Raw genomic sequence first — 26,585 nt, 5'->3', positions numbered from 1 at the left:
TTTACTAGCCAGTGGGATAGTCTCTGTCTTGACAAGGACTGACCCATAGATCTTCCTTTGTAGGATATGAACAATATTTTTGTTTTCCTAATTGCTTTTGTTCTTGATATGTAGAATAGAAGAGCCCTTCGGATATCCAAGGAATGTAAGGTCTTTTCAAGAGCAGTGCTCAGAGTGCTGAAGAAGGTAAGAAGCACGATGTCTTTGTTTATGTGAAAATCTGTCACATCCTTAGGTAGGAAAGTAATGTCAGGACATAGCAGAACTTTGTCTGGGTAGAAGCGTGCATAAGGCACATGCATCCTCAGGGCTGTAAGTTCACTCACCAGTTGTAAAAGCCACCAAGAAGGCAGGTGAGAAAATAGCATCTCTCCATCCCATCCTGGGTGCCTCATTGAGATTGCTGCTAAGTGAACTTTTATGGAGACATTTGAAAGTTTGGAGGTCTTTAGTGAGGTGAGATATAGGAGGACCTGTCAGACAGTATCATTTAGAGGGTGAAAATCATTTGTGGCAGCATAGCAAGTTAACCTTTCCCATTTGCTAGCATAGTTCCTCCTAGTGGAGGGCTTCCTCTGATTTAGTAATATTTTATTCAGAAACCTATCTTCCATGCTGTTATTTGAAGAGTGGGTATCTCTGGGTGCAGTAATTGTCCGTTTTCTTGTGAGAGAAGGTCTTGACATTGTGGAAGCCGCCTATATGTGTATCCTAAGAGTTTGAGTAGATGCAGAAACCATGGTTGCCAAGGCCACTATGGAGTGATCAGAATGCATGACTCGGTAGGTCAGAATATGTGCCACCACTTTCCCAACCAGAGGAAGACAGAGATACATGTACATCAGCTGTTGTGACCAGTCCATCTGGAACATATCTCCTAATGAATGTGGGTTGTGACCCCCTCTTTAGCAGTATTTTCTTAACTTGGCATTGAGTGCTATCATGACAAGTCTATTTTGGGGAAGCCCCAAGCTCTAAAGATTGGTAGCAGGTATTTGTTGTTGAATTCCCACTCATGCAGCTCTTCTCTGGTGAATGAGCGACTCAGAACGTCTGCTAGGACATTCTCCATCCCCTTTTTGTGTATGGCTAAAGGGGTGATACTGTTTCTGATGCACCAATGCCAAGTCTGTATGCTCAACACACTCAGAGATCTGGACACCGTCCCCACTTGCCTGTTTAGGTAGGCAATTGCTATAGTGTTGTCCAAGTGCAACTGTACTACTCTCTCTCTCTCTCTGAGCACTGGAAGAAAAGCCTTCATGGCCTGGTAAACTGCTAAGAGTTCTAGGAAGTTTATATGGAATTGCCTCTGTCTCCAAGTCCATTGATCCTGGGTCACTCTGCCATTGCAATGGCTGTCCCAGCCACACAGTGAGGCATCTGTTGTCACCCATACAGATGGAGTTTGTAGTTGAAAAGGGATACCTTATAAAAGATTGTCTGCCCAAGTCCACCAATTCAATGACTGGAGGATTTGTAGTGGGATGATTACCCTTTTTTTGGGGGGGGGGGTCTATGTTTAGGCAGAAGGTGGATATGAACCATAGTTGGAGTTTCCTCATTTTCAGGCAAATATATAATACTGTTGCCTTTCAGGAGACCATAAGGCCTAGTAGGCATTGAATCTGCCATGCCTGCTGAATTGGATTGGCTTGGAACTGATGTACCAGCTCCATAATGGTTTGGTATCTTTCTTGTGGCAAGAATGCTCTTCCTTTCTGGGTGTCCAGAACAGCCCCTATGTGTGATATGGACATCACTGGGTTTAGATGAGATTTTTTCCCAGTTCACTTCTATACCGAGGTCCTGGAAAAGGTGCAACAAGTATTGTATCTGAGAAAGTAACTCTTCTCTGTACTTTGATTTCAAGAGCCAGTCATCTAAGTATGGGTAAATCATCTGTCCTTTTGTCCGCAGGTGTGCCACCACCACTGCCATATGCACTTGGTGAATATACATGGGGTAGTGCAGAGGCCAAACGATAGAACTTGATATTGGTAAACTGAAGTCCTCACCATGAACCTTAGAAACTTCTGGCATGAAGATCTGATCCCCATGTGGAAGTATGCATTTTATAGGCCTAACGCTGCAAGCCACCACTCCTGATATACAAGTGGCAGGATGTCTTGCAACATTGTCATCCAATCCTTCTTCACGTGGACGTATTTGTTCAGGTGTCTTAGGTCCATTATAGGTTGAATTCCCCCATCTTTTTGGGGGATATGAAAATAGCGGGAGTAGAACCCTTCCTGCCTCTGTGCCCATCACACCAGTACAATTGCTTTTTTGTACAGTAACTCCTGTACTTTCTGTTGTAAGGCAGGAGTCGTTTTGGTGAAGTGTAGCCCTCTGAAAGTTTGGTGAGCCTTGAACTCTGTCATGTAGCCCGAAGAGACAATCTTCAACACCCACAGGTCCAATGTAATGTAGTGCCATACTTGGGCATGGCTTACCAGTTTGATGTTGTTGATGACTAATGGTGCCTGATAGGTGTTGCAGGCAGTCATATTCTGCCCTCCGGTGTTGGGGAAGGCTGATATTAGCAATGTATCCTGTGATGTATGAAAGTGTGATGGAATGTAGGTGGTCTCAAAGGTGCTGTTTCTGGGCCTCTCCTTGTTTGTTACGTTGGCCTTGGTTGTTTTTGTTCTTTTGCGGATAATGCTTAGTATGCTGCTGCTGGTACCTGGAGACCAACCTGGCTGCCACATGCTGTACCCACTGCTATTTCTGGACTACATACAAAGGCAGCCCCACATAGAGCGCACTGCAGTAGTCAGGTCTGGAGGTTACCAGCAGAAGTACTAGTGTTTTGAGGCTGTTTAGCTCAAGAAATGGACACAGCCGGCATATTGGCAGAAGCTGATAGAAAGCACCTCTGACCACCGCCTCAACCTGAGACATCAGGGAGGATCCAGAAGCACTCCTAGACTGTATACCTGTTCCTTCTGGGGAAGTGTGACCCTTTCCAGAACCAGCAGATTAAAATTGTCTCCCAAGTTCTGACCCTGCACAATAACTACTCCCATCTTATCTGGATTCAGTCTCAGCTTGTTATCCCTCATCTAGCCCATCACTGGCTCCAGGCAGGCATTTAGAGAGGTTATGCATTCTCCTGATGATGCTGACATGGAGAAATAAGATTTGGGTGTCATCAGCATACTGATAACACCCTGAACCAACTATCTGAAAGCCAGTTTGAAATGGATCTATATAATCAGTTTCCTCCAAGACTTCCTGGAGCTGGGAGGCCATCAGCCTCTCAATTACCTCACCCAGCCACAGAATGTTGGAGACAGACCTACAGTTGCTTAGTTCTGAGGGATTCAAAGCAGGCTTCTTCAGAAGTGGTCTAATAATTGCCTCCTTAAGGCAAGGAGACATCTTGCCCTCCTTTAGGGAAGCATTTTAGTTATGTCTTAGATATCTAATCCATCAGATAACTCATTTTAAAACCATCATCTGGTAAATAGCTGTAACTAATTATAGTGTTTTAGATCAGAAATATCCTGTTTTAATAAAGAATCTGTTTTAGGCATTGAAAGCACAAGAATGACCCAGTGTACCTATCTGCATCACTTGATGCAGCAATTCTAAACTAGGTGGAGAAATTAGTACAGTACTGTATGGCTGCTAGTTATCTGGCATGTAAAAAAAATCTTTGCAAGCAGTGTAAAATTGCATTAGTTCATTGGGCTTGGTTTTTATCATCATGAGACAAAGTCTCTTGCCAAGGCTGTCTTTTCAATTAATGATATGGAATGTGATTCATATAGCTCATTCTCTGAAAAGCTTTTTTATCTATATATGCCATTTTAAAAAGCTTTGTCAAAGTTTCTTAACAGCATTGAGCATTTGCATTTATGAGCAGGGTTTAACTAGAAGAAATTGGACTAATCTTGACTAAGGAAATTAAAAAGGCAAAACAGGAACATACACACCCTGTTCCACCTCTTCGTTTGTCTAGACCAAAGTCTATTTGGTATAAACAAAAGATATTTGGATCTAAATATTGCTACAACAAAGGCACCCAGACAACTCTTATTTCAGGAGAAAGGAATGCAGAAGGATATTCTAAAGGCATTAAAATAAAATAGCTGTCATAATCACGTCTTAATTTTAAAACACCCTTTAGCTGTACAAAGGTACATATTAATACAGAGGACGTTGGCTCTTTAAAGTGCAGAACAAAAACTAGTGCAAAGAAAACCCCAACAAACTTCACTGTTTGTTCAAATGAGAACAAATATTCTACAATATTTATTTGGTTTAATCAGTGTTACCTCTGTAGAAATCTTCAAAATAATATTGCGGCAAAGGCTGTATAACAAATAATTTTATTGCTGTCAAAGAAAAATTCCCAGAGTTGTTGGGGGGGAATCATTAAGGCCACCCAATTTAAAACAAACTTAAATTTTTAGTGCCATTTGTAACTGGTGGCAGAAATGTTAAGGAGATGAAGGTAAATGGTCTAAGTATAGCTAAAAGGAAAACCATGGCATGGGCTTTATGTACACAACTAAACAGCATTTGTAACAGTTAAACACCAACAGTTTTATTTGGTAAGGTAAGTGTTGTTTCTCTGTGTGTTTTATTTGGTAAGGTAAGTGTTGTTTCTCTGATCCAGAAAACTCTAGTACCTTGTGCACACATTTAGGAGTTTTGGAGATCCTTGTAGAGTAATGTTTATGTCTATGTATTTGTTGCTCCACTGTTTGGTGCAATCTGTCATAGCCACGTGCACATAAACATACAGACTACATTTGGTGGATCAGAGCACTTGGAACAGTAGTCATAATTGCTGATATAGTTCTCTAAATTCTTTGGCATTTGCAATTAAACTCTTCCTTTATCCAACTTAACTAATAGAATTTCATTTAGCGTACCAGCTAAAATATACCACACCAGCGTGGTGTACTGGTTAGAGTGCTGGACTAGGACCGGGGAAACCTGAATTCAAATCCCCATTCAGCCATGATACTAGCTGGGTGACTCTGGGCCAGTCACTTCTCTCTTAGCCTAACCTACTTCACAGGGTTGTTGTGAGGAGAAACTAAAGTATGTAGTACACCGCTCTGGCCTACTTGGAGGAAGAGCGGGATATAAATGTAAAAAATAAATAAATTTGCCACACCTTTCTAATTGGGATGCACCATATAAAGCTCCAATTATAATTCCCAACTCATAAAGGAGATATTTTGTTAAATTTAGGCTGTTGTCATTTATGAAGAATGACACATAAACATGTATCAAGCTGTTTATTTAATTATAAGATTTTTATGTCACCCTTCGACAACATTCCCAGCATTTACGGGCTTCTTATTGAGCTTCAAATATATCTAAATATTCAAATTATCCAACAGATCATACCAGGTTGATCCTGCATACTGAATACTTTGCTGTCTGCAATATTACATAAATTTATTTTATTACATTACACTTATATCTTATCTTTCCTCCATGGTAAAACTCAAGGCAGCATATGTGGGGTTCCAAAGTGGTCTCCCAGCCAGGCACTGACCAGCCCTGTGTATGTGGTAAAGGTAAAGTGTGCTGTTGAGTCAGCGTCAGCTCCTGGCGCCCACAGAGCCCTGTGGTTGTCTCTGGTAGAATACAGAAGGGGTTTACCATTGCCTCCTCCTGAACAGTATGAGATGATGCCTTTCAGCATCTTCCTATATCGCTGCTGCCCAATAAAGGTACCAGCAGGGATTCGAAACGGTAACCTCATGCTTGCTAGGCAAGTCATTTCCCGCTGCTCCATTAGGTGGCTTGTGTATGTGGTAGGAAGTACAATATCTTCTCTGGAAGCCCTTTTGGCTCCATGATTTTACACAGTACTACCAGGCATAATCTCTATTAATATTTAAAAGAGAAAGACAGACAGAAATAAAAGCTCCCCTTAGGGATTTGTTTACAAGACTATATTATTGCTTCACCATATCTCCAGCCTGCAAGTCATCTAACTCCATATCTACTGTTCCACCTCAGAGCTGTGATGGGCTGAATGCTGGCAAACTGACTGTGGATTGAGCCAGCAACCTGTGCGTGCACGTGTGTGTGCAACCTGTGCGTGCACGTGAACTGAATAAGCATTCACATGGATTGCTTCATTATATGTTGAAGCTCTACACAGATCCAATTAATCCACATTCCCATTGTGCCCATTTGGTTGTATAAAATGATTTGAAGATATCTTTGCATGCACACAAAAAACTGTTAAAATATTATCCAATGCATTTTGTACCCAGAATTTCAAAAATCCTCAGCACATCATACCTGCTGCGATGTTCGTAACTGCCTTTACATCGGAATTTGTGAGCTGGAAACACAGTAAAAATACCTTCCTCTGAACTAAAATATTGCCATTTAATTCCTGGGTTGGATTTCAGATTGTCAGCAAGAACTATTGAGGGGGGGAAATAAAAGAAAAGGGGAAAAATGAAAGGCACTGCAAGCAGAAGAAAATAATAAATATCTAATGAACAGGTTTTTTAAATGTATGAAAGCAAACATATACAGTTAATGAATACTTCTATGAATGTCCATTATCAACATCATAAGAACAACCTGGTTGAATCAGGCCAGAGCCCATCTGTTCAGCATTCTGTTTCCCACCACCAGATGCATGTGGGAAGCCTACAGGCAAGAGGTAAAGGCGTACCCTCTCTCCTGCTGTTGCTCCCTTGCAAGTGGTATTCAGAGGCATCCTGCCTCTGAGCCTGGAGCTAATCCATAGAGACTAGTAGTCATACTGATAACTAGTCTTTGATAAATGTCAAAGCACCTTTAAAGTCATCAAAGTTGGTGGCCATCACCACATCCTGTTGCAGATAATTCCATAAATTAATTATGCACTGTGTGAAAAAGTACTTCCTTTTGTTGGTGCTACATTTCCTAGCAATCTGTTTCACAGGATGACCTCTGGTTCTGGTGCTGTAAGAGAGGGAGATAAAATTTTCCACTCCTAGGGATGTGCACAAACTGGTGGCTTCAAAAATGCCATCCATGCCTCTATGACCCAGAGCCCTATTGTGGCAGGCAACTGTGGGATTGATTTCCCTATGATGTCATCGATGTCGAAGGAGCCAGCCTTTTGTGCACGGGTGAGAATATGAACCAGTTTATATTCATGGTTTGGCAAACCGGTTTTCTCTGGTTTGGCTGACCATGAACTGGTTTGGCGGTGGGGGCGCAGCGGGCAGCACCTTTAAAAGTGAGTAGTGCAGGTCCTTACCGCTGCTCCATGCAGCTTCCTGCTGCAGCGGTTCCCCCCAGCAAGCTACGTGCCATGCCAGCACACACATGGCCTCCACGCATGTGCGGAAACCATTTACATGCTGGCACTGCAGCAGCAGGAAGGACCTGCGCTACTGACTTTTAAAGGTGCCGCCCACTGCCACTCCCTGGTGCCACACTCAAACCGCCAAACCAGTTTGTGGGTTGGTCAAACTGGAACAAACCAGTTTACCACACCACAAACTGCTTCAAATAAAAGGTTAGCATACTTAGTTTGGTACTATAAAGCTATAAATCCAAATTTTATAAATATAATTAATATTATTTTATAAACAGAATGGAATTGTAAAATACACTTCTTTCCTTCAGTACTTACTTGTGTGTGTATGTGTTGTATCTATAGTGTCACATAATGCATATGTGCATATACCTCCTTGATACCACCACCCAGAACCAACCTAATTCCACTCATAGATGAAAAAAATTAGAGGGAACATTGTTTTGGTATACCTATAGTATTAATAACATAAGCCTTAATACTAACAGTCTTTTTTGACTGATACCAGGATTCTTTTTCCTTATCCACCCCCGCCCTTCATTCAAACCACCTCTCCAATCATATTCTGCACTGATGGGGCAGTATTGTTCTTCTATTACAAATATGGAGCTTTAAACAGGAAAATGTAGTACTTTATCCAAGAGCTCAAGTGAGCAAAGTAAGATCAAGTAATATAAGCCTTGGGGAATTTGATCCAAGTTCAAGTTACTAGACCATGCTAGTACTCACTCTTTTAGACTGTGCTTTCTTAATTATTCAAATAGACAGATATTGCAAGTACAGTTGTATATGTTTTTAATTTATGGAGTGAGACTTGACATTTTAAGGGGCTATTTAAGACTAGAAAAGAAACACCTGTTATACAGATTTTACTAATTAAGTCAGAACACCAGCTCAATGTCAGTTTCTTATACTAAATTACATGAACAAAATAGATTTAGAAACAGAAGAACTACTGTATGCCTCTGATAAGGCTGTTCCCAGGTGCAGTTAAACAACAACAACAAATACTTAAGAGACAACATTAATATTACTGAATAGATATTTCTTTTTTAAAAGGATAAAGTACATTAAGTGACCTCTAACACAAATTCCAAAAATATCCCCAAACATTTTGACCACTACTTTCTAAAATGCAAAAATTAAAGCACATAATCACAAAGTCCATAATCCAGACACACAAGCATGCACATGTGTACCAGACAGTTTGGCACTCTCAGTACTGATTCTCTTTTGGAGAAAGGGTGGAGACCACATTTTGTCAAACCCAATAGCAAGAGCTATTTGACCAGATCTAGTAGATCGTTACCAGTTCAAAAAAGGAAGCTAATGAGGTCTTTCACACGACCTCAAGACCACTCCTGGGTGCCCTGAGGGGAAGGCAGGAACTCGCCTGCCTTCCCTGGCAGACAAGTCGTGGCTGCCTGCCCATCTGCCGCACCGTGAACCCACACAAGTGGCAGCGAGGCAACCACAGGAGCTGGTGGTGGGAGGACTCCCCCCCCCCCAGCATCCCAGGGTACCCCAAGGCATGAGCACAGAGGCTGCTCTCATTAGAGCAGCCACTGTACTCGGTGCAGCTGCTCCTTCCTCCCTGGCTCATTGCTGGAAACAGCAGCAGACCAATGCAACCACTCGGCGGTCATTGCCCAGATGATTGCTGGCCAAGGTTACGTGGACCATAGGTTCGCTTAAGCTTGGCTAAACGCCAGGTTAAAATCTCAAATTTGGTGTGGGGGCAGTACCGGGATCAGACTCAATCTTGGTGCTTCACACATGCAGCCTAGCCCAGGCTGGGCTGCGCTAGCTAGGGCTAGGCTGACATGTGAACAGCCTCAATGAATGCTGCCCTGGGTGGTAGATACACTGATCCAACAGCTTCGCCTCACCCAAAGCTCTGCCTTGCCTCGTGTTCTGCCTTGCCATATCTCACTCAAACCTCAACTGGGCCCTGCCTAAAACTTGCTGAAAGTCTTGCTCAAGTAGCTATTGCACTACTGGCTTACCTGCCTTTTGTCTGCCAACCCAACCAGCTTGCCTACCAGCCACTAGCCCCAATTAATTGTGTACAACATATGTGTGTAAACAAACTTTGCTCTGTAATTTTTTTTCTAGTACACTATAGTAGTTATTACTGAGATAAGCTGAAACAGAGGAGAGTTTTCACGAATGGTTACAGCCCTTGAGAAAAATGCTACCCCTGATCCATGGTTTTTGGAAGCTGTGAGCACTTTGTGGGGGTCAAAAGTGTTCTCCTGTTCAGAGGGAGGGCAGAAAAATACTGCTCTCAATCTGAATTGACTTTTTGAAGCTGTTGTGTAGCTAAATCTGGCTGCATGACACCACCATGATGTAATCAAGCTCACTGTGTGATTCAATTGCTGGCATCATGTCATCGGCACAAAAAACAATCATGTAAAAATATTGCACAAAGAGCTCTGATTGGGCAGCAAACAAGGGGAAAAAAAGAGTACACAAGAAGGATTTCAGGTGACATTTCAGCTCTCAAACAATGCTATTTTTATGATGAAAAAAATTTGCAGTGAAAATATATGAATATTCAACACAACCCTAATGATTAGAAAACTGAATTATGGCAAGTCAATGAACACCAGGGCCTGCTCCATCTACTCCGGCTACCACTGGTTCTTTAAGGCCTCAATGGAGATCCTTCCCAGAACTCCTTTAACTAGAGATTGCATGGACTGATAACATGCAAAAAACGTGTGCTCCAGGTCATGTCCTGGTTGCCCAGGAGGCAGAGGGAAGACAAGGCCAATCTGCAGGATCTTGGAAAGCTCCAAAAGAACAAGTTGACTCCAGTCAGAGGCAGAATGAGCTCTTAGGTATCTCTGAGCCCAGATTGGCTCTCCTCAGCTCTGCCTCCCCGCCTGGAGAGTCTTATGGAGTCTGACACTCCTCTATTTGCTCTTGCCAACTTACTGTCAGTGCTGGTGTACAGATATGGGGGGGGGTACTCTGGTTTGGGAGAGGACAGTCTATAGTGGGCTTGGATACTCCAGGGGGTGTTGGAGGATCTTCCTTAGGGGATTCTAGTTCCACGGCTCTATCAGATCCTGGTCTAGTGCTAGGACTGGGGCTAGGGTAAGCGCTGGTCCTGCCTTCTCAAAGTTCAACTTAGATTTACTACTGCGACCAGGAGCTCACTAAGCTATGGCCCTTCTTTAGTCACTTCAGTGTGTCTGCACAGTAGTTTTCCATGTACCCACTTAGGATTAAAGCATAAGTGTGGGCTGATCAATGAAGAGCAGAAAAGAACCTAGATCAATATCACTGCTGCCAGACATGCAGACTACACACCCCACAATGATTCCTACCTCTGCAGGGGACCTGAGCAGCTAGAGTAGGCTGAAGCCAGGTAAAATACGGCTTTTAGGAATCGGGTTACAAAAAGAACAGATATGAACTCCTTTATTAAAAATCAGATCTCAACAATTCTTTTCCCTTCAGCTAGTCAGGATCAGGAACACCAATTTTGCTTGTAATCATGGTAGGCAATTGCTATGTTAACCAAATAGCAATTAGATGGTAGTTGTAGAATTTTAACACAATAGTATTGTTTGGTTTTCAAAAACAGGTATATGTCAAAAAGCAGCAAGGTGTTTTGTTTTGTTTTAATCAGTTTTGTTGACTGATCTCATGCACTCTGAAATTGTGAAAGACAACAAAAATGGTGTTTTACAGTGCTGATGAGTTACCACTCCTAATATAGAGTCATACTCTTAAGAGAGAACAGACCTATTTTTATTTGCCGAAATGTTGCCGGCAATTTAAAAAAAAATGTTGGAGGTCTTGCAGAGAAGGACAAATTTGCACAATTGCAATTCTGCAATGCTTCTTATATTGACTACATTGTCCTTTAATTTCAATGGGACTACTATGAGGAACTTTCCTCATCATGTCAGCCATTATTTCCAATGTAAGTATCCTCACAGAAGTGTATTTGCATGAGTTTTAAGTATTTCTGCTCTTGCAGATTTTATATAGAAAGAGAGAGAGATGGATGGACGGCAGTGTTATCTGGATCCTGGAAGGATGCAGTTAATCAAAAGAATAAGCATGAATTTATTCTTCATTAACATAATGGAGCTATTCCCACGATCAGCCAAAATCGGGCTAGGGGAGCCTAGCCCGATTTTGGCTCCCAGGCGGTTAACCCACCTAAATACCCCTCCTCTAAAACCGGGTTTGCGGAGAAGGGCTCCGCAAACCCAGGTTTTTAAAATAATGAGTAGCTGTGGCGCAGCTCCATGCCACGGTTACTCATGAGGAGAGCCCTCGGATAGGAAGCGAAAAGCCGCCTCCTGGCTCCGGGGGTCTCGCCAGCATGCCCTGCGCACTCGCGCAGGGCATGCTGGAGCTTCCGGGAGCCAATTGGCCCCCTCTCCCCCCAGCCCCCACCGGCTCCATCACAGTGCTGGCAATCGTGTGGGAGGCCGATCCAGCCACCCAGGGCTCCCTCCTTGATCACTCCCTCCTCAGCTCACCAAACCAGGTCTCACCAATCGTGAGACCCGGCTCAATATAAAATTATAAATGTGGGCAAGATGTTTCAGCTTCCACATTCTTCAGCTGCTCTGATGTCACTGGAAAGATGGCTGCAGTAGATGCAGTGACAGTTATGGGATGTTTGTGATCAAGTGTTCAGCAGTGTTGGATTGGCTGCTGTTGAAATGATGTCAGGTGCTATCCTCAAGGTTGAGCCCTCACAGGCTAATATCTTAAGTGTCTATTTTCAGAAGTTCTCTCTTGCTTCCAGTTTAGCTGTATTGCAATAACTGACAAGTCAGACAGTTTGTGTTCATTAGTGCTAAAGTGTTTGGCTACTGAAACTTTTAATTTCTAATCTTTTTCTAATCTTTTAATTACGATTGCAGATTTGTGATTACAAAAACATGTATGAACTTCATTTGTTGTTTTACCTAAGTACTGGATATTGCATCCTGTTCATTTACATTTAATTATGTAACTCATATTAGAGGAGCTGTAGGTGATATTCTGTTTAATTTGATGTTCTACCAGTTCTAGTGCTCTTGAAGGCAGCTATGTCATAAACATAAATACAGGCAATGTGTTGTTTTGAATTATAACAGTGTGGTCCTGGCTTAATTACAACTCTCAGATTTTGGGGCATTTGGTATGCTATGATAGGTGGTTTGCTGATTGCTTTACAAAAATGTTCAAAGTTGTCTAATAAGTGGTAGCTTTCTCTGAATGCTTGGTGATTATCAGGAACTGTAAGATGGAAATCGACCACAAATGGGATGCACTGAACTTCACTGGTGGTTATGTTGCCACTGCGGAGTAGTATCTATATAAGATAGCTGCTTGGTGGATGTTCAGATTGATGAGATTTTTTTTTTAAATTCATTGATTCTGTTGTTACAGATGTGTTTGATTCTGAGTCAAGCTGCAGATCATGTTCTCTCTATCTCTACCAAGCTGCATGGGACTCACTCACTGACATGAAACTTCCAGACCAAACCATGAAAGATAGAAACATGCCCATTTTACAGGTAGGTTCCATATCTCATTCACATTACCAGAAAAATCAAAAGCCCCAGAAAAATTCATTAATTTCCTGGAAAATGCTGAAAACTCTCCCACTGAAAAAAGCATGGGAAATTATGCCTTTCAACAAACATTGGCAGTGTTTTCAGGTATCTTTACAGACAGGAAGTCCAGACTTTCAAAGAATGATGAAGAAATAAACAAGCTTCAGTTCACTAAACTTCTATTTGTATCAGATTACCACAAAACTTACAGAAGAAACAGAAAAACACACAAATAATTGCATTAGCTGTCTTTGTTCATCTGTCTCATTCAATATCTTAGAACGTGTCGTTTAAAGGGTTTTTGTCAGCAACACTATTACATGCTCAAAACGAAGCAGCGCTTCTGGTCATCAGCTAGCAAGGAATGAAGGGAGAGTGCATTGTCATTTTGTGGTACAGGAGTAATACTTGCAAACTGCAAGCCTTCTACGTATGTGAGGGGTGTGGGGCGCAAGACCTCCAGTAAAAGTAGATAATTGTTATTTTCTCATTGCCAATAGTGAGAAGGATATTAACAATTACTGTTGAATGTGAATTTGATTGTTGGATGGATGGAGTTGATGTAATATTTAAATTTTTCTAAATTTACTTTGCCATTGTTCCAGACCATAAAGAAATAATCAATGTAACACCACCAAATAAGTGTTTTGTGAGTAGCCTTCTTTAGGGTGTACTGTCCAAGTTTCTCCATGAATAAATTTGCATAGCAAGGGGCCATGGGAATACCCACTGCTGTACCTTGAAGCTATAAGTAGGATTTTAAAAACTGAATATAACATTATTATGAGTAAGGACTAGCATCACTAAAGGATTAATACCCTCTGAGGGTGGATCATCAGTTTCTGTTATTAAGGTCAAGGTGCCTCTCCCTCTAGCCTAAAGCACTCTAAAGTTTAACATAGAAGATGCAATTTGTTAAAGCAGCTATTATATAAAGAGTAATTACGTTCCATTTTTAGTAAATGTTTGAAGATTAGTTAATGATTCCAATGTGCTTTTATATCTTGCAAGTGTTATCCATAAGTGCTGAATGTTATCATTCACATTCCCTTTGAAGTTTTAGAAGACTCTCTTCACAAAGGGTTTGCTCTCTGCTATGTCCTTCATGCCTTAAAAGTAATTTGTAATGAGCAAGAACTAGTAGCACTTTTGGATAGGATTTTGTAAATCTTTATCTTTCATGGTACTGACAGCACTGAACAAAAGCTAGACATAGTTAGCACTCAGTTCTTATATGTTTACATCCAAACTTCTAGCAAAGGGCGACTGGATGTCCTGAATTTAAAGAGATGGCCTTAGAACCTATCCTTTGCAATGCCAGGATTAGTTATTAAGGAAGACAGAGCTATTGAGTACGTATAAAATGCCTTTTTCCTCATCACTGAAAATGAAGCAAAGGGTCTTGGGGCATCTTAAAGGCCAATAGATTTCTTGTGGTATATGCTTTTGAGACACAGAGTCCAGATATGTGAAGTGTTTTCTCACTTGGCACCTCTTGCATTTCATGGCCAACTGGCCTACCATTTATAGATAGTAGATAGAGTGTGTGCACACGCACGAGGGAGAATAAATCTATCTGTCTTTACATCACCACATATAATATTATAATACAACATTGCTTCTGCTGTGTCTATCACAGCTACCCCCCTGGAATTGCTCATTGCTGAGCAACTGTAACTAGTCTCTATACATCTAGAATAAGAAGAAGGGCTCAGGTCAGAACAGTTATTAGTTCTCACACGAAGGGCTTCTATTTGTGTCTCCGAGGCACTTCCCATTTTAGAAACCAAGTGCTGGCTGTCCGTTTTCTTTAATAAAATTATTATTATTAAGAATATTTATTTACTGCTTTTCAACATTCCTCCCCCATCCCATTCAAATCAGTTTATATAGAAAAAGATTAAGAAAATGGTTCTCTGTTCCAAAAGGGCTCACAATATAAACGAAACACAAGGGAGACTGTCAGGAAACTGAGCTGTTGGTCCCACCTAAGTCACCAGGAGATGCAAGTCTGAAGCCTGGACCGGGAAAGACACCAGGGTCATGCTAGACAGACAGTCAGCAGCCAGGAAGGTCAAGACAGGAGCTGAGAAGCAGCAATATGCCAGAACTCAAACTGGAAGGAAACTGGAAATTGCTGGAAGTCAAACTGGAAGTTGCAAGGAAGCAGAGAGTCAGACAGGAGCTAAGAACATGCCAAAGGTGAAACTAAAGAGCTGTCAAGAGAAAGAGCAAGACAGCATATCTACACAAGTAGACCTTAGTCTACTTGGTCTGAGGCAAGGAGGCAGTTCCCACGATCAGTGGAAACCGCCAGACAGGGTTAAGTGGAGAGAGTGTGCTTAGTCCGCTCTCCCCGAAGACGAGCACCCGCAGAGTCGTGGGCAGCCAGATCGGCCGCCCACATGACTGCCGGCTCTGTCATGGAGCTGGTGGGGGCTGCGGGGATCAGGGGCTGTACAGCCCCCAGAATTCCAGCATGCCCTGCATGGGCACGCAGGGCCTTCTGGAGAGAGGCTGATTTTTGGCCCCCCAGTCGGGGGCCTACTCGTGAGTTGCTGCGGTGCGGAGTCACGCTGCGGCAGCACATGGTCCGATAGCCCAGGTTAGCGTAGCACTCGCTCAGCTAACCAGGGCTTAAGGGAGGGTAAGTTAAGTGGCTTACCCGCTGTGGTGAGACCAGGCTTGGCTGCGAGGCTGGTGGTTCTCACGCGCGGGCGAAATCAGGCTAGGCTCCATTGCCCGATTTCGCCCAATTGTGAGAATCACCTCAGGGGCTGCTTCAAACAGGAAGCCTCTTCGATTTTTCCTGTCTGCAGGAAAGCCAACATTAGGCCTTGCAGGTTGGGCCAGCATAGGGCCTGGAACTTAAAAGCTGATGCAGTGAAGCAAGTCACCACAAGGGACAGCCTAAAAGAACTCTGAAAAGCAACAGTCAGTGGAGGTAACCTGTGATGGGGTTGTTTCGCTCCTTCTAAATATGAAGAAAAGTAAAGTGTGCTGTCAAGTCGATGTGCTATCGAGTTGGTGTGCTGTTGAGCCCTGTGGATGTCTTTGGTAGATTGTCTTTGATAGAATACAGGAGCGGTTTACCATTGCCATCTTCTACACAGTATGAGATGATGCCTTTCAGCATCTTCCTATATTGCTGCTGTAAGATGCCTCTTTGCCAAGTTAAAGGTGTTATAGGTGTTTCCCTGTATGTTTCCCTGGGAAAGATACCAGCGGGGATTCGAACCAGCAACCTCTGGCTTGCTAGTCGACTTCCCCGCTCCACCATTAGGTGGCTAAACTGCCACTTTAAAAGATGCCTCTTTGCCAAGTTAAAGGTAAAAGTAAAGTGTGCTGTCAAGTCCATTTTGATTCCTGGCGCCCACAGAGCCCTGTGGTTTTCTTTTGGTAGAATTCAGGAGGGTTTTACCATTTATGAGATGATGCCTTTCAGCATCTTCCTATATCGCTGCTGCCCGATATAGGTATTGCAGGGATTCGAACCGGCAACCTTCTGCTTGTAAGTCATTAGCAAGGGCTTAAAGGTCCACCCAAAGTTTTTGGTGCTTCCTAGTTACAACCTACTGTACCTCTAAAGAGCTGGGCACCATAATTGTGGTATGACACTTATTTTGAGATGCTGATCAGTCACACCTATTTCTGGGATGTAGGTTGCTATAGGTTTGTAATTAATAATACGGTTCTCTTTGATAAATCACTCTTATTCATCATTTATTAATTTATTTTCTTCTCTTATTTACACAGTACTCCAGCATTTACCGCAGGAATCCCCTTTGATAGATTACAAAGATTTATATGATGATGCTGTTTTCAAGAAATCTATTAGAGATCAGCATCAGAGAAGAAGAGTAATGTGCTTTTCACACCAAAAGCAAAACACAATATAAAAACCTAAACCAATAGACAAAATAAATATTAAGGCAGCAATTAAGCAAAACAAAACATGGGGAGCAGAGTCACCCATACTTGCTGGGTGACTCAGAGCCAGTCACTTCTCTCTCAGCTTAACCTACTTCACAAGGTTGTTGTGAAGAGAAATTTAAGTATGCAGTACACCGCTCTGGGCTCCTTGGAGGAAGAGCGGAATATAAATAATGTTGTTAATAATAATATTAATAATAATAATATTATTGATAATAATAATAATACGACAGATAAAAAGCCAACTTCAAAAGAGAGATTTTCAAATAGTGGCAGAAGACCAGCAAGAAGAGGGGCGGGTCAAGGCAAGCCTCCTTCAGCAGGTCATTCCATAAACAGAGTGAGAAGGTTCTGTTCTCACATTCCAACCCAATTTACCTAAAAGACTGGTGGGACACAGTAAAGGCCTTCCACTGAAGATCTCAACAGGTGGGGAAGTTCATGTAGGATCTCTGTAGCAGGGCAGATTTGTCCTTCCTTCTTATCTTAGATTGTGTGAGGAGTTACAATTACTCAAGGGTGAAGAATGCCAGTAGAGTAGCTGTGATTGCCTGTTAAATTTGACAGGTTTTACCAAGATTTATATGATACTGCTGTGTTTTCAAGAAATCTATTGGATACCAGTACCAGAAAAGAATAGGTAAGTGTATACAGTACTTATATACACAATGCCTGCCATCTTATCAAGCTTGATAATCGTAACGTGGCATAAAATTACAACTGAAAAGCTCAGTAGAGTTTTATACTGACACCGCTTAGCTTGTGATTCTTGTACTAAAAGGTAGCTTGACAAATTCAGCTTTAAGTTGAAAGGCAGTTACCTTGCAACACCTTTTGTCAGTCTCTTGTGGGTATGGAACTTGTCCCCAAACTGGTTTTGCTATAGACATGAGAGAATATTAAAGCACAGGAAAGCATTTTAGAGATTAAAAGGCTTGGAATGAAGAAAAATAAGAGCACCGAAAGCAGATCTCTTAGGGTTTGTAGCATGGAAGAAAGGAAGAAATCTCTGTGGGGAATTCTTGGAGCTTTAATAGACAGAAAATAAAAGTGCACCTGAAGGGGGAAAAAGGCTTATTTTTTCAGCTGAAGTAGTCCCTGCTTATCTCACAGAAGATTGTACTCTGTGGTCATAGAAAAATAAGCACAGAGTTATGGCAAAATTGGCAGTTCTCCCTAGGGGAGCAGCAAGGAACTAACTAGCTGAAGGAAAAGAAATACCAGAACTTTCTGAAGATGAAGATAAGAAAGAAAGGATATTGAGCCTGCAATCAGTGGTGCAAACTCATACGAATTTCAGGAAAAATCTGTCTACTTGGAAAGATATCACATTATTCTTTAGATAAGAAATCATTCTTGGAAACCATTAACAAAACTGATCGGTAATGATGAGTGGTTCCATAACCTTTTATCTTAATTTTGGGGCAATGTTACTATATATGAATTTTAAAGGGGTTTTCCCTCAGACAGAAATATTCTAGCCATCAATTAACAAAAGAGAGTGAGTTCCTAAGGTGCGTGTGCACACCAACTTCCAGACCCCCCCCCCCACGAAGCAGTTTCTGGTGGGCGTGCAGTCTCTGCTGCACCCACCACTGCAACCCCCGCACCCCATTTCCTTCCTCCCCAGCAGGGAAGCATCACCACACTTTCCCCCTCTCCCTGGCCAGGCTGCCGCCACGCCACCTCCTCCTCCCTGCCCTCTGCCAGCTAGACCTCCTCCAGTGGCTGGCTCCCCCCCACAGCGGCTCCCTTCCAGCAGAGCAGGGGGACAGGGGGCAAGTATGGGAAGCGGCTCCCCCCGCCAGCAGCTGCAGGCGGAGCAGCAAGAGGAAGATGGGAGGGAGGAGGATGGGAGGTGGCAGCAGCTCCCCCCCTCACCCTGCGGCTCCATCCCCCTCCCCACCGGCAATGGAAAAAAAGGTTAAAATTTTTTTGGAGTGGCTGCATACAGCTATCAGGAAGGTGCACATAGATTGTAAACCAGATTGTTCAGCTGGTGAGTTTCAAATAACAAGGCTTTTACTGTGCTGAAAGTAAGTGCAGAGTTCTAGAACACTGCAATGTATAGTATCGTGTTCTGGCAATTGAGATAATCATAAGAGTCCGTTAGCTAAAGTGAGTCTTTATAACCACAGGCCTGCTTCTCATTTAATACAGAAGGTGGCAGGGAGCAGGATCATACTGCCAGGTCCTGCTCCCAGTCTATTCATGTTCTGTTGAATGTCTGCATGCTCTGTATGTGTGTCAGTCCTCACAGTCTCAAACCCTGGAAAAGAAGGTTTCCCAATTGCAGGGAGAGATTTCTACAGCCATACAGTGTATGCACCACGAAAACATTCAGCTGAACACACCCTCTCCACACATCCACTCACCTGATATGTTGAGAACAGGGCTATTGTGCAGCAACACTCACTTTGATACCAACTAACATGCATGTGGCTCAACAAAATTCAAAACCCTCAGTTCCAATTAAAAAAACCCTGAAGCTTAAGCTTTTTAAGAGAACACTTGAATAGTCATTATCTAAATATCTTAATATCTCAAGTCTAGATCTCACTGGGATGATAAATCTGCAATTAACATCTTCTGCCAGCTCACATGACTGAATGTATGATGAACCCACATACTTTGCAGACTGAAAACTAAGTGGCAGGAAGAAGCATTCTAAATGTAGGCCCCTTCCCAACATGCTCCCCAAACGTGTGTGTGTGAGTGAGAGAGAGAGAGAGAGAGAGAGAGAGAAGCTTTTCCGCTCACTGATTCTTAGAATTAGAGGGAACACTATTCCTAGGTGGCACTCACTCCCCCCACACAGGTAATGTACACACAAATTAAAAATGATCACATTTTATAGTTCATTAAAATATGCTGTGCAGCAATTCCCTCTATAAAACTAAAGACCTGGATTGAAAATTAAGCAATTTTGGGAAACAGTGTTTTCCTTTTTTATTGTTTCTGGTTTAAACTAACATACTTAAAAGAGAAACCATTGTAAATCCTTATTCCCCACAGTGACAAAGCAGGCAGCTGCAAAACACAAGAAAACAGTCTTTTGGAATCATTAACTTCCAATCAGTGGTAAGTTGCAATGTGACATGGATCTCCTGGAGTTGCTGAAAGGCACTCCAAAAAGTGATCCCCACTTAGAGGTCTAAGCTATCCAGGGCTCCTTCTTCAACTTCCTGCCACATCAAACCATTAACAAGAAAATCAGATATGTCTTAAAATGGTGACAACAGAAGCACTGGCTCCGCTGAGTGTATCCATTCATTAGGAACCACGTCATAGGATACTGCAGAGCTGGCCTCAGCCACAGAGCCATTAGGAATGTATACCTACCCAAAAGTAAACATACTAAGGCCAAAGGCAGATATTTAAAAAAACTAGGGTTCACTTAGATTCTTCCTGGCTTCACAATGGAAATGTGAGACTAGAATATGGGTGTGCATGGAACTGGCAGCTGTGGTTCGGTTCGAATTTGAACTGAAACAACCGGTCTGCAAACCGGTTTGTTAGAACTGGCGGAGGTTTGGTTCGTGTTGTCAAACCAGGTTCACCTGGTTTGACTGCTTTGCTTGTAAAGGGGAATCTGGTAAGGCACTTTATCCAATGTGGGTAATCTAGGAGTTAATCTGAGAGGGCACCTTACCTGCTGTGGTGGCAGTAGCGGCTGTGGCAGTGGTTCCCCACCAGCCCCCGTCTCAGCCCCACCAGCAGTCCCCCTCCACTGCACCTTGGGGTGGTGGGCAGCCCCGTTCGGGCCTCCAAGTTTGCATGACCTCCACACTCACACGGAGACCATTTACATCACCATGCAAATTGTGCAGAGGTCACACAAATGGCATGTGCGGAGGCTGGAATGAGGCAGCTCACTGGCCCATGGTGGGGGGAGCACCAGCAGGGTCAAGTGGGGCTGCTGTAGACCTGCCACCACCAAGGAGCCGCTGCCTCTTTTGGGGTGCCAGTCTGGTTTGAGCTCGAAGCGGTCAAACCAAGCCAGTTTGAATCAAACCGGGTTCGATTGGAACTAGTTCCGCACACCCCTACTAGCACACCAACAAACTGAACCCTGGTTAAAGCCATAAATCTTGCCCTCCCTGCCTTCTGCTCCCTGCCTACTTGTTGTTGCTGCTGCTGCTGCCACCACTTTCTCCTCCAAATGTAAAAAATAAAAAAGAATAGTCTTTGATATCTTTTCCATTATGGCCCATTTGTTTAACACCCATATTTTTTGTTTAACATCTAATCTGAAGAAGAGTTCTCGAGGACCTGAAAGCTTGCTGACTACTTTGTGATCTTTTTGTTAGTCCAAATAAAATCCTTCTTTCAGTTTTTCCCTAATGGACCAACACAGCTACTTATAAATTTTGTAGGATACTTTATGGCACAGTAGTGTCTGTATAGTTAAGATGAGGTGTAAAAACTGTATTCCACCATTATAAGCCCTGAAAAATCAGCCAAGATACAAATCATGCATCTCATACACATGAAATTTCCCAGAGAACAGTTAGATAGGCTTTCCTATTCTGAAGCGCTGGGACTCTTTTGGAAGAGCATAGCAATTTTTAGTGGAATTCCTTGATTCCATCAACTTTGATAACTACCAGCCTGTTTCAGATCTTCCCTTTTAAAGAAAGGTAGTAAGTGTGTGGTGTCTGTGCAACTGCAAAGGGTCTTGGATTATATGGATAATTTAGACCCTTTTCAATCTGACTTTCACACTGGGTTTGGGACTGAAACTGCCTTGGTCACCCTGGTGGATGACCTACATTGGGAACTAGATAGGGAGAGTTCATCCCTGTTGGTTCTGCTGGACCTCTCAGTGGCATTCGATACCATTGACCATAGTATCCTTCTGGACTGCCTCTTAGGTATAGGGATCGGGGGTGGTGCATTGGAGTAATTCTGGTCCTTTTCGGGGGGAGGTTCCAGAAGGTGATGCTGGGGACTTTTGCCTCTGGCCCATGGGGTCCCACAAAACTCAGTACTGTCCCCCATACTGTTTAACATCTACATGAAACTGCTGAGAGAAGTCATCAGGGGGTTGCACTGAAGTTTTATCAGTATGCAGATGACATTCAGCTCTATTTTTCCCTGACATCAGATCCTAGAGGAGCATGGATGTACTGAACTGGGGGCTGGAGGTGGTGACGGGCTGGATGTGGGCTAGCAAACTAAGGCTAAATCCAGACAAGACAGATGTGCTGCTGGTCAAAATAAACGCCTATCAGGATAGGGCAATTCAGCTCTGGATGGGGTTGTACTTCTCTTGAAAGAGCAAGTGCACAGCTTGGGGGTGTTGATGGACCCGGCTCTGCTTTTAGATGCTCAGATGGCGGAGATGGCTAGGGGTGGTTTACACAGTTTCGGCTACTGCACCAGCTGCATCCCTTTCTGGAGAAGTCAGATCTGGCCACGGTTACCCATGTTTTAGTCATGTTGCAGCTGAATTACTGCAATGTGCTTTATGTGGAGCTGCCCTTGAAGAAAACTTCAGAAACCTCAGTTAGTGCACAATGCAGCTGTCAGGGTTCTCTCTGGAACTGCTTGCTTGGAGCATAATACACCTATTTTTAAAGCGCTGCACTGGCTGCCAATTTGTTTCTGGAAGATCCAATTCAAGGTGCTGGTTATTACCTTTAAAGCCTGTAATGATCAGGTAGTAACAGCCTTGCCTTTCCTGTAAAGAGTGAACTGGAAGTGTACCCTGTGCTGACTGACAGGCTAGGGATCAGCCAGTCAGCACATGGTGGGTGGGACCTGGAGGGCCATGAGACATGGAAGCATGTCTTTGTTCAGAAGCAGGTAGGTGAGAGATGAGAGAGGATGGGTGGAAGGCTTAATGAGCAGCAAGGGAGTTTTGCTGCCTCATGGTCAACAGCTAGCCTGGAAAATTCTCTCATGGAAGGACAACTGCAGATCCTTGATACAGGACTGCAGGAAGCTTGAATTCTCTCCTAGAGTTTGGGGTGAGCTGAAGGGGGAAGGAAGCCAGTGCTTTTGGCTTCTGAAATGTTTAGCCAGGGAACAGTTTGTTTGTTAGCTCGCATTAGACTTCTTACTTTCCTTTGGGTGTGCCTTGCAAATCCTTACAACTGTTTTATTCTGTTTCAACTGTAACATAACAAGCTAAGAAGCACTAGCCTGAGCCCAACTATGCATCCAGGGTGCAGCAAAAGTCTCTGTAACCTCTAAAAGTTGCTTCTAAAGGTTCCTATATCCCTGTTCCTTGCAACTGGGATACTTTTTGAAATCTTCTTGCAACTACTGGATGTTTCTTTTACTTGTAACTAAAAGCTGAGAAAGCCTCAGATGGAAGTGGTCTGTAATATTTTGAATAAAGCTTTTCTCTTATTCTTTGTATTTTACCTGCCTCTGAGTGGATTTTCAACTTGGGAAAAGGGTTTTTACTCTGGTGAAACACATGTCTCACATTTGTTTGCTCAGCAACTCTACCAGGTTTTCTCATCACATGTAGGCTTGCACATGGAGGTTTTTGTGTACTTTCCCAATAGTAAAGAGAAGGAGAGTTCCCTGGAATTTCACCTGCACCGGGGTGGGGAGGATTAAAATCTGTTAAAAAGTGGGTGTGGCAGCAGCAATTGAGCTGCTAAAGGAATGGTTTAAGTTTAAAGGGACAGCCTTTGTGGGTGAAAGCAAGAGAGAAGATAATTCAGCATTTTCCTTCCTTTCACATGAGCTTGCTTTGAGACAAAGGTTGGGTTAAATCCACTACAAAGCCCTTAACAGTTTGAGCTCTGGATACCTGAAGAACCACCTGCTCTCAAGAGGTTTTGCCCACCCAACAAAGCCATCAAATGGGCCTTTGCTCTGTGTGCCAATGTTGAGAGAGGCTAAATTGCTGAGCAAATGGGACAGGGCCTTCTCTGCTGTTGCCTCTAGGCTCTGGAATGCTCTCCCAGTGAATGTCCTCTTTTTGACATCTGTGGCTGCTTTTAAAAAACAACTTACTACCTTTTTATTTGTTCAGGCTTTTATCCCTTAAGGGCTGCCAGGTCTCCCAGCTCATCTTCTTCTTCTTCTGGTGTGTGTGTGTGTGTGTGTGTGATGGTTTTTACTGTTTAAATGATTTTAAGGTTTTAAATGAGATTTTATGGAGTTTTATTGTATTTTAACCTTTGTAAACTGCCTTAGGATTCATTATGAAAGATGGTATAAAAAATTAAAAACAAACAAAATGTTTTTTCTAATGTAATTGAATTTGACAGATCAGCTGGCAAAATAAATGGTCCTGGTTACAGAATATCTTTGATTTACAGACATGTCATTAATATATTATTTTTCAGACTTGAATGAAATGACTGTTTGGAAGAAATCAAATTTTTCCAACTGCTAATATCACTTTTGGCTGAGGTGAGAGCAACTTAGTGTCAAACCAAACAACTTTCCAGGACTGAAAGTGCCCCTAGAATCCAATTAAGGCCTTCTGAGGGCCACAGTTGAATGCTGTGAGAATGCAGATTTACTGCATGATAGTTGATGGTACATTTTCTTAGCAGCCCATTTGTGGATAATGTTACAATGCACCAGGCAAAAATCAGCCAGATAAATTTGTAGCAAGTGACTGTGACCTAGTAAGTATCTGACTGGGTACTTACTATAGTCACTGGCATTTAGAGATGCATCAGGCAGAAATTCAAAAGTGCATTTCTAGTAAATGATTGGGAAGCTGCACCTATTTAATTTATTTAATCCCTCCCTAGCCCATGGTAGAACTGAAAGACTGAAGTAAAACATGGGTGCATGTTAAACCAGCGTCATAGACAAGACTGTAGAAAGTCTTTAATGCTTACATAACATAGAAGTTAAAGTGACCACCTTAACTTGCAATTTCAGTGCTTTATACACCATGAGCAAAAATTGTAAGCATCTTCACTCTCCTGTAAAATATATAATATCAACCTTCATATTTTGCTCAAGCAAAATAAATGGTTCACATTTAAAACCACTACAAGCTACTACAATATTGTCATATATACAAAGACAAAAATGAATGCTTCTCCCTTTATAAACATTAAAGCCATATTTATTCTGATTAGAACAGGATGCTAAAAAGCAAAGCCCTACACCACTAATAAACCAAAGGTTGAATCTCTTTGGAAAATCTCACCTAAGTCTGTAACTACATATCCAGCCTTAAAGTATGCCAAGCAAATGGGTCAGTTCTCAAGACAGAAACTCCACAGCACATCAAAGAAAATATTTTATGGGTTCTTCACACATCAAAGTTAAAGCTGAATGCTGCAGAAACCTACACATTATACAAACTCTAAGAAGATCAAATAGCCATCAAGGACTGTCAATACTGAGAGCTGATGTTACTGATGCCAGGAAAGATACAAAAAACAAATGCAGTTTGCTATAACCCACAACAGATTTTTGCATGGTAAATTAGAATAAATCAGTATGTGGATCAAACCATTACTGTAGAAAGGATCTCTCAGTCATTAAATTTCAAGTTAAGAATTGTGCAGCAGTTTCAGGGAAAAATAAAAGTAAGCTCCTATGACACTTGATAGTAATTCTCAATAGCATAAGGCATACACAAAACAAATGCATTACTTACCAGAGTTTAAATCACGTCCAGGATTGAATGCTCTGCTGTTCACAGTGGTAGACAGTCTATCACAGCTAATAGTCCTAGACACATTTGTGTTAAAATTTCCATCAAACCTGAAATGAAAACAGTAACAAGATCAATAAGACTCTGGCTGTCATCCAGACTAGGACTCTGCTGGCACAACAGTGCTGATCTTCAGACTAAAGGGGCAATTTCCATTAAAAAATGTATCCCTGAGCTAAGGGGAGATAGTCAAAAATCACTCTTTCCCTGTTTATGTGACAGTACAACCTTGGTCTTGAAATCAATCATTATCCTTTAAATATAGCTCACTTGTAATATGTAAACTTATATTAGGGGAAAACAGTTATACCTGTATGGATGTTAAGGTTAGTACAGACCTGTGCTCTACCTTCTCAAATTTACAGCCAACATTTTTAAAAAAGAAACACTGGTTTTTTTAACAAGCAAATATCACAATATATTCTTTTAAAGCAGAACAGCATATGTATAAATAGTTCAAGTACAGAGCATTCTTACTTGCTCTGTAATGAGACAATTAATGTTGTCTCCTTAAACCTGACTGAACCGTATGAAACAGTTCTGGTGAGAAGGGAGCGAAAGGATATGGCTCCACATGCTTTTGCAATGTACGGAAAGGTGGATTATGTAGATTACCTTTGTCACATTGCTACTTTCCATGCCAGCATCAGTTGCAGGGAAGAGGCAGGCACAGTAGAAGCATGGGTAGTAATGAGGCAACTAGGGAGCGCCTATATAATTCAATTTTTGATAGATTACCAAGGCAATGTGGTTCTGGACCATTCAGTTTTCAGTGGCTACCTACCACTGCAGCAGTATGCATTGGACCATAGAAAAATGCAATCATGGGAGGACCAAATATTGTTTTACTAGATCACATCCAGATTACTGCTGCACTAGTGCAAAGATGTTACGCTAGCTATATGGACTGAGAAGGAAGTTGCACATCAAGAGTTGGCAGGTTGGCAAGCGCACCTGTTGTGCCAGCACAACACTAGTCAGGAGCTTGCATTCCAGATTAGTGTGGCACTGGCACAACAGGATACACTTGCCAACCTGTGGCATGTCTCCTGCTGTGAAACCTTAGTCCATATATGTTGCAGGGAATGATGTAAAGCTATCAGCTAGCCTTTATGTGAACGTGTGAAAT

General features: G+C 42.4%; 1 protein-coding gene across 5 annotated transcripts in view; it reads right to left on the bottom strand.

The window, feature by feature from the left end:
• The window catches only part of CACHD1 (cache domain containing 1), a 230,064-nt gene that overhangs the window by 75,878 nt on the left and 127,601 nt on the right, over positions 1-26,585 (bottom strand). For all 5 annotated transcript variants that reach the window (XM_053243265.1, XM_053243269.1, XM_053243266.1 and 2 more), the window contains 2 exons: positions 25,400-25,506; positions 6,283-6,409 (listed from right to left, as the gene is read on the bottom strand). In XM_053243265.1, coding sequence (XP_053099240.1) covers positions 6,283-6,409; positions 25,400-25,506 — 234 coding nt within the window. The remainder of the gene's footprint in view (positions 1-6,282; positions 6,410-25,399; positions 25,507-26,585) is intronic.

The sequence above is a fragment of the Hemicordylus capensis genome, chromosome 4 (assembly GCF_027244095.1).
Source record: "Hemicordylus capensis ecotype Gifberg chromosome 4, rHemCap1.1.pri, whole genome shotgun sequence".
Classification (NCBI taxonomy): Eukaryota; Metazoa; Chordata; class Lepidosauria; order Squamata; family Cordylidae; genus Hemicordylus; species Hemicordylus capensis.
This window is presented reverse-complemented; position numbering and strand designations above follow the sequence as displayed.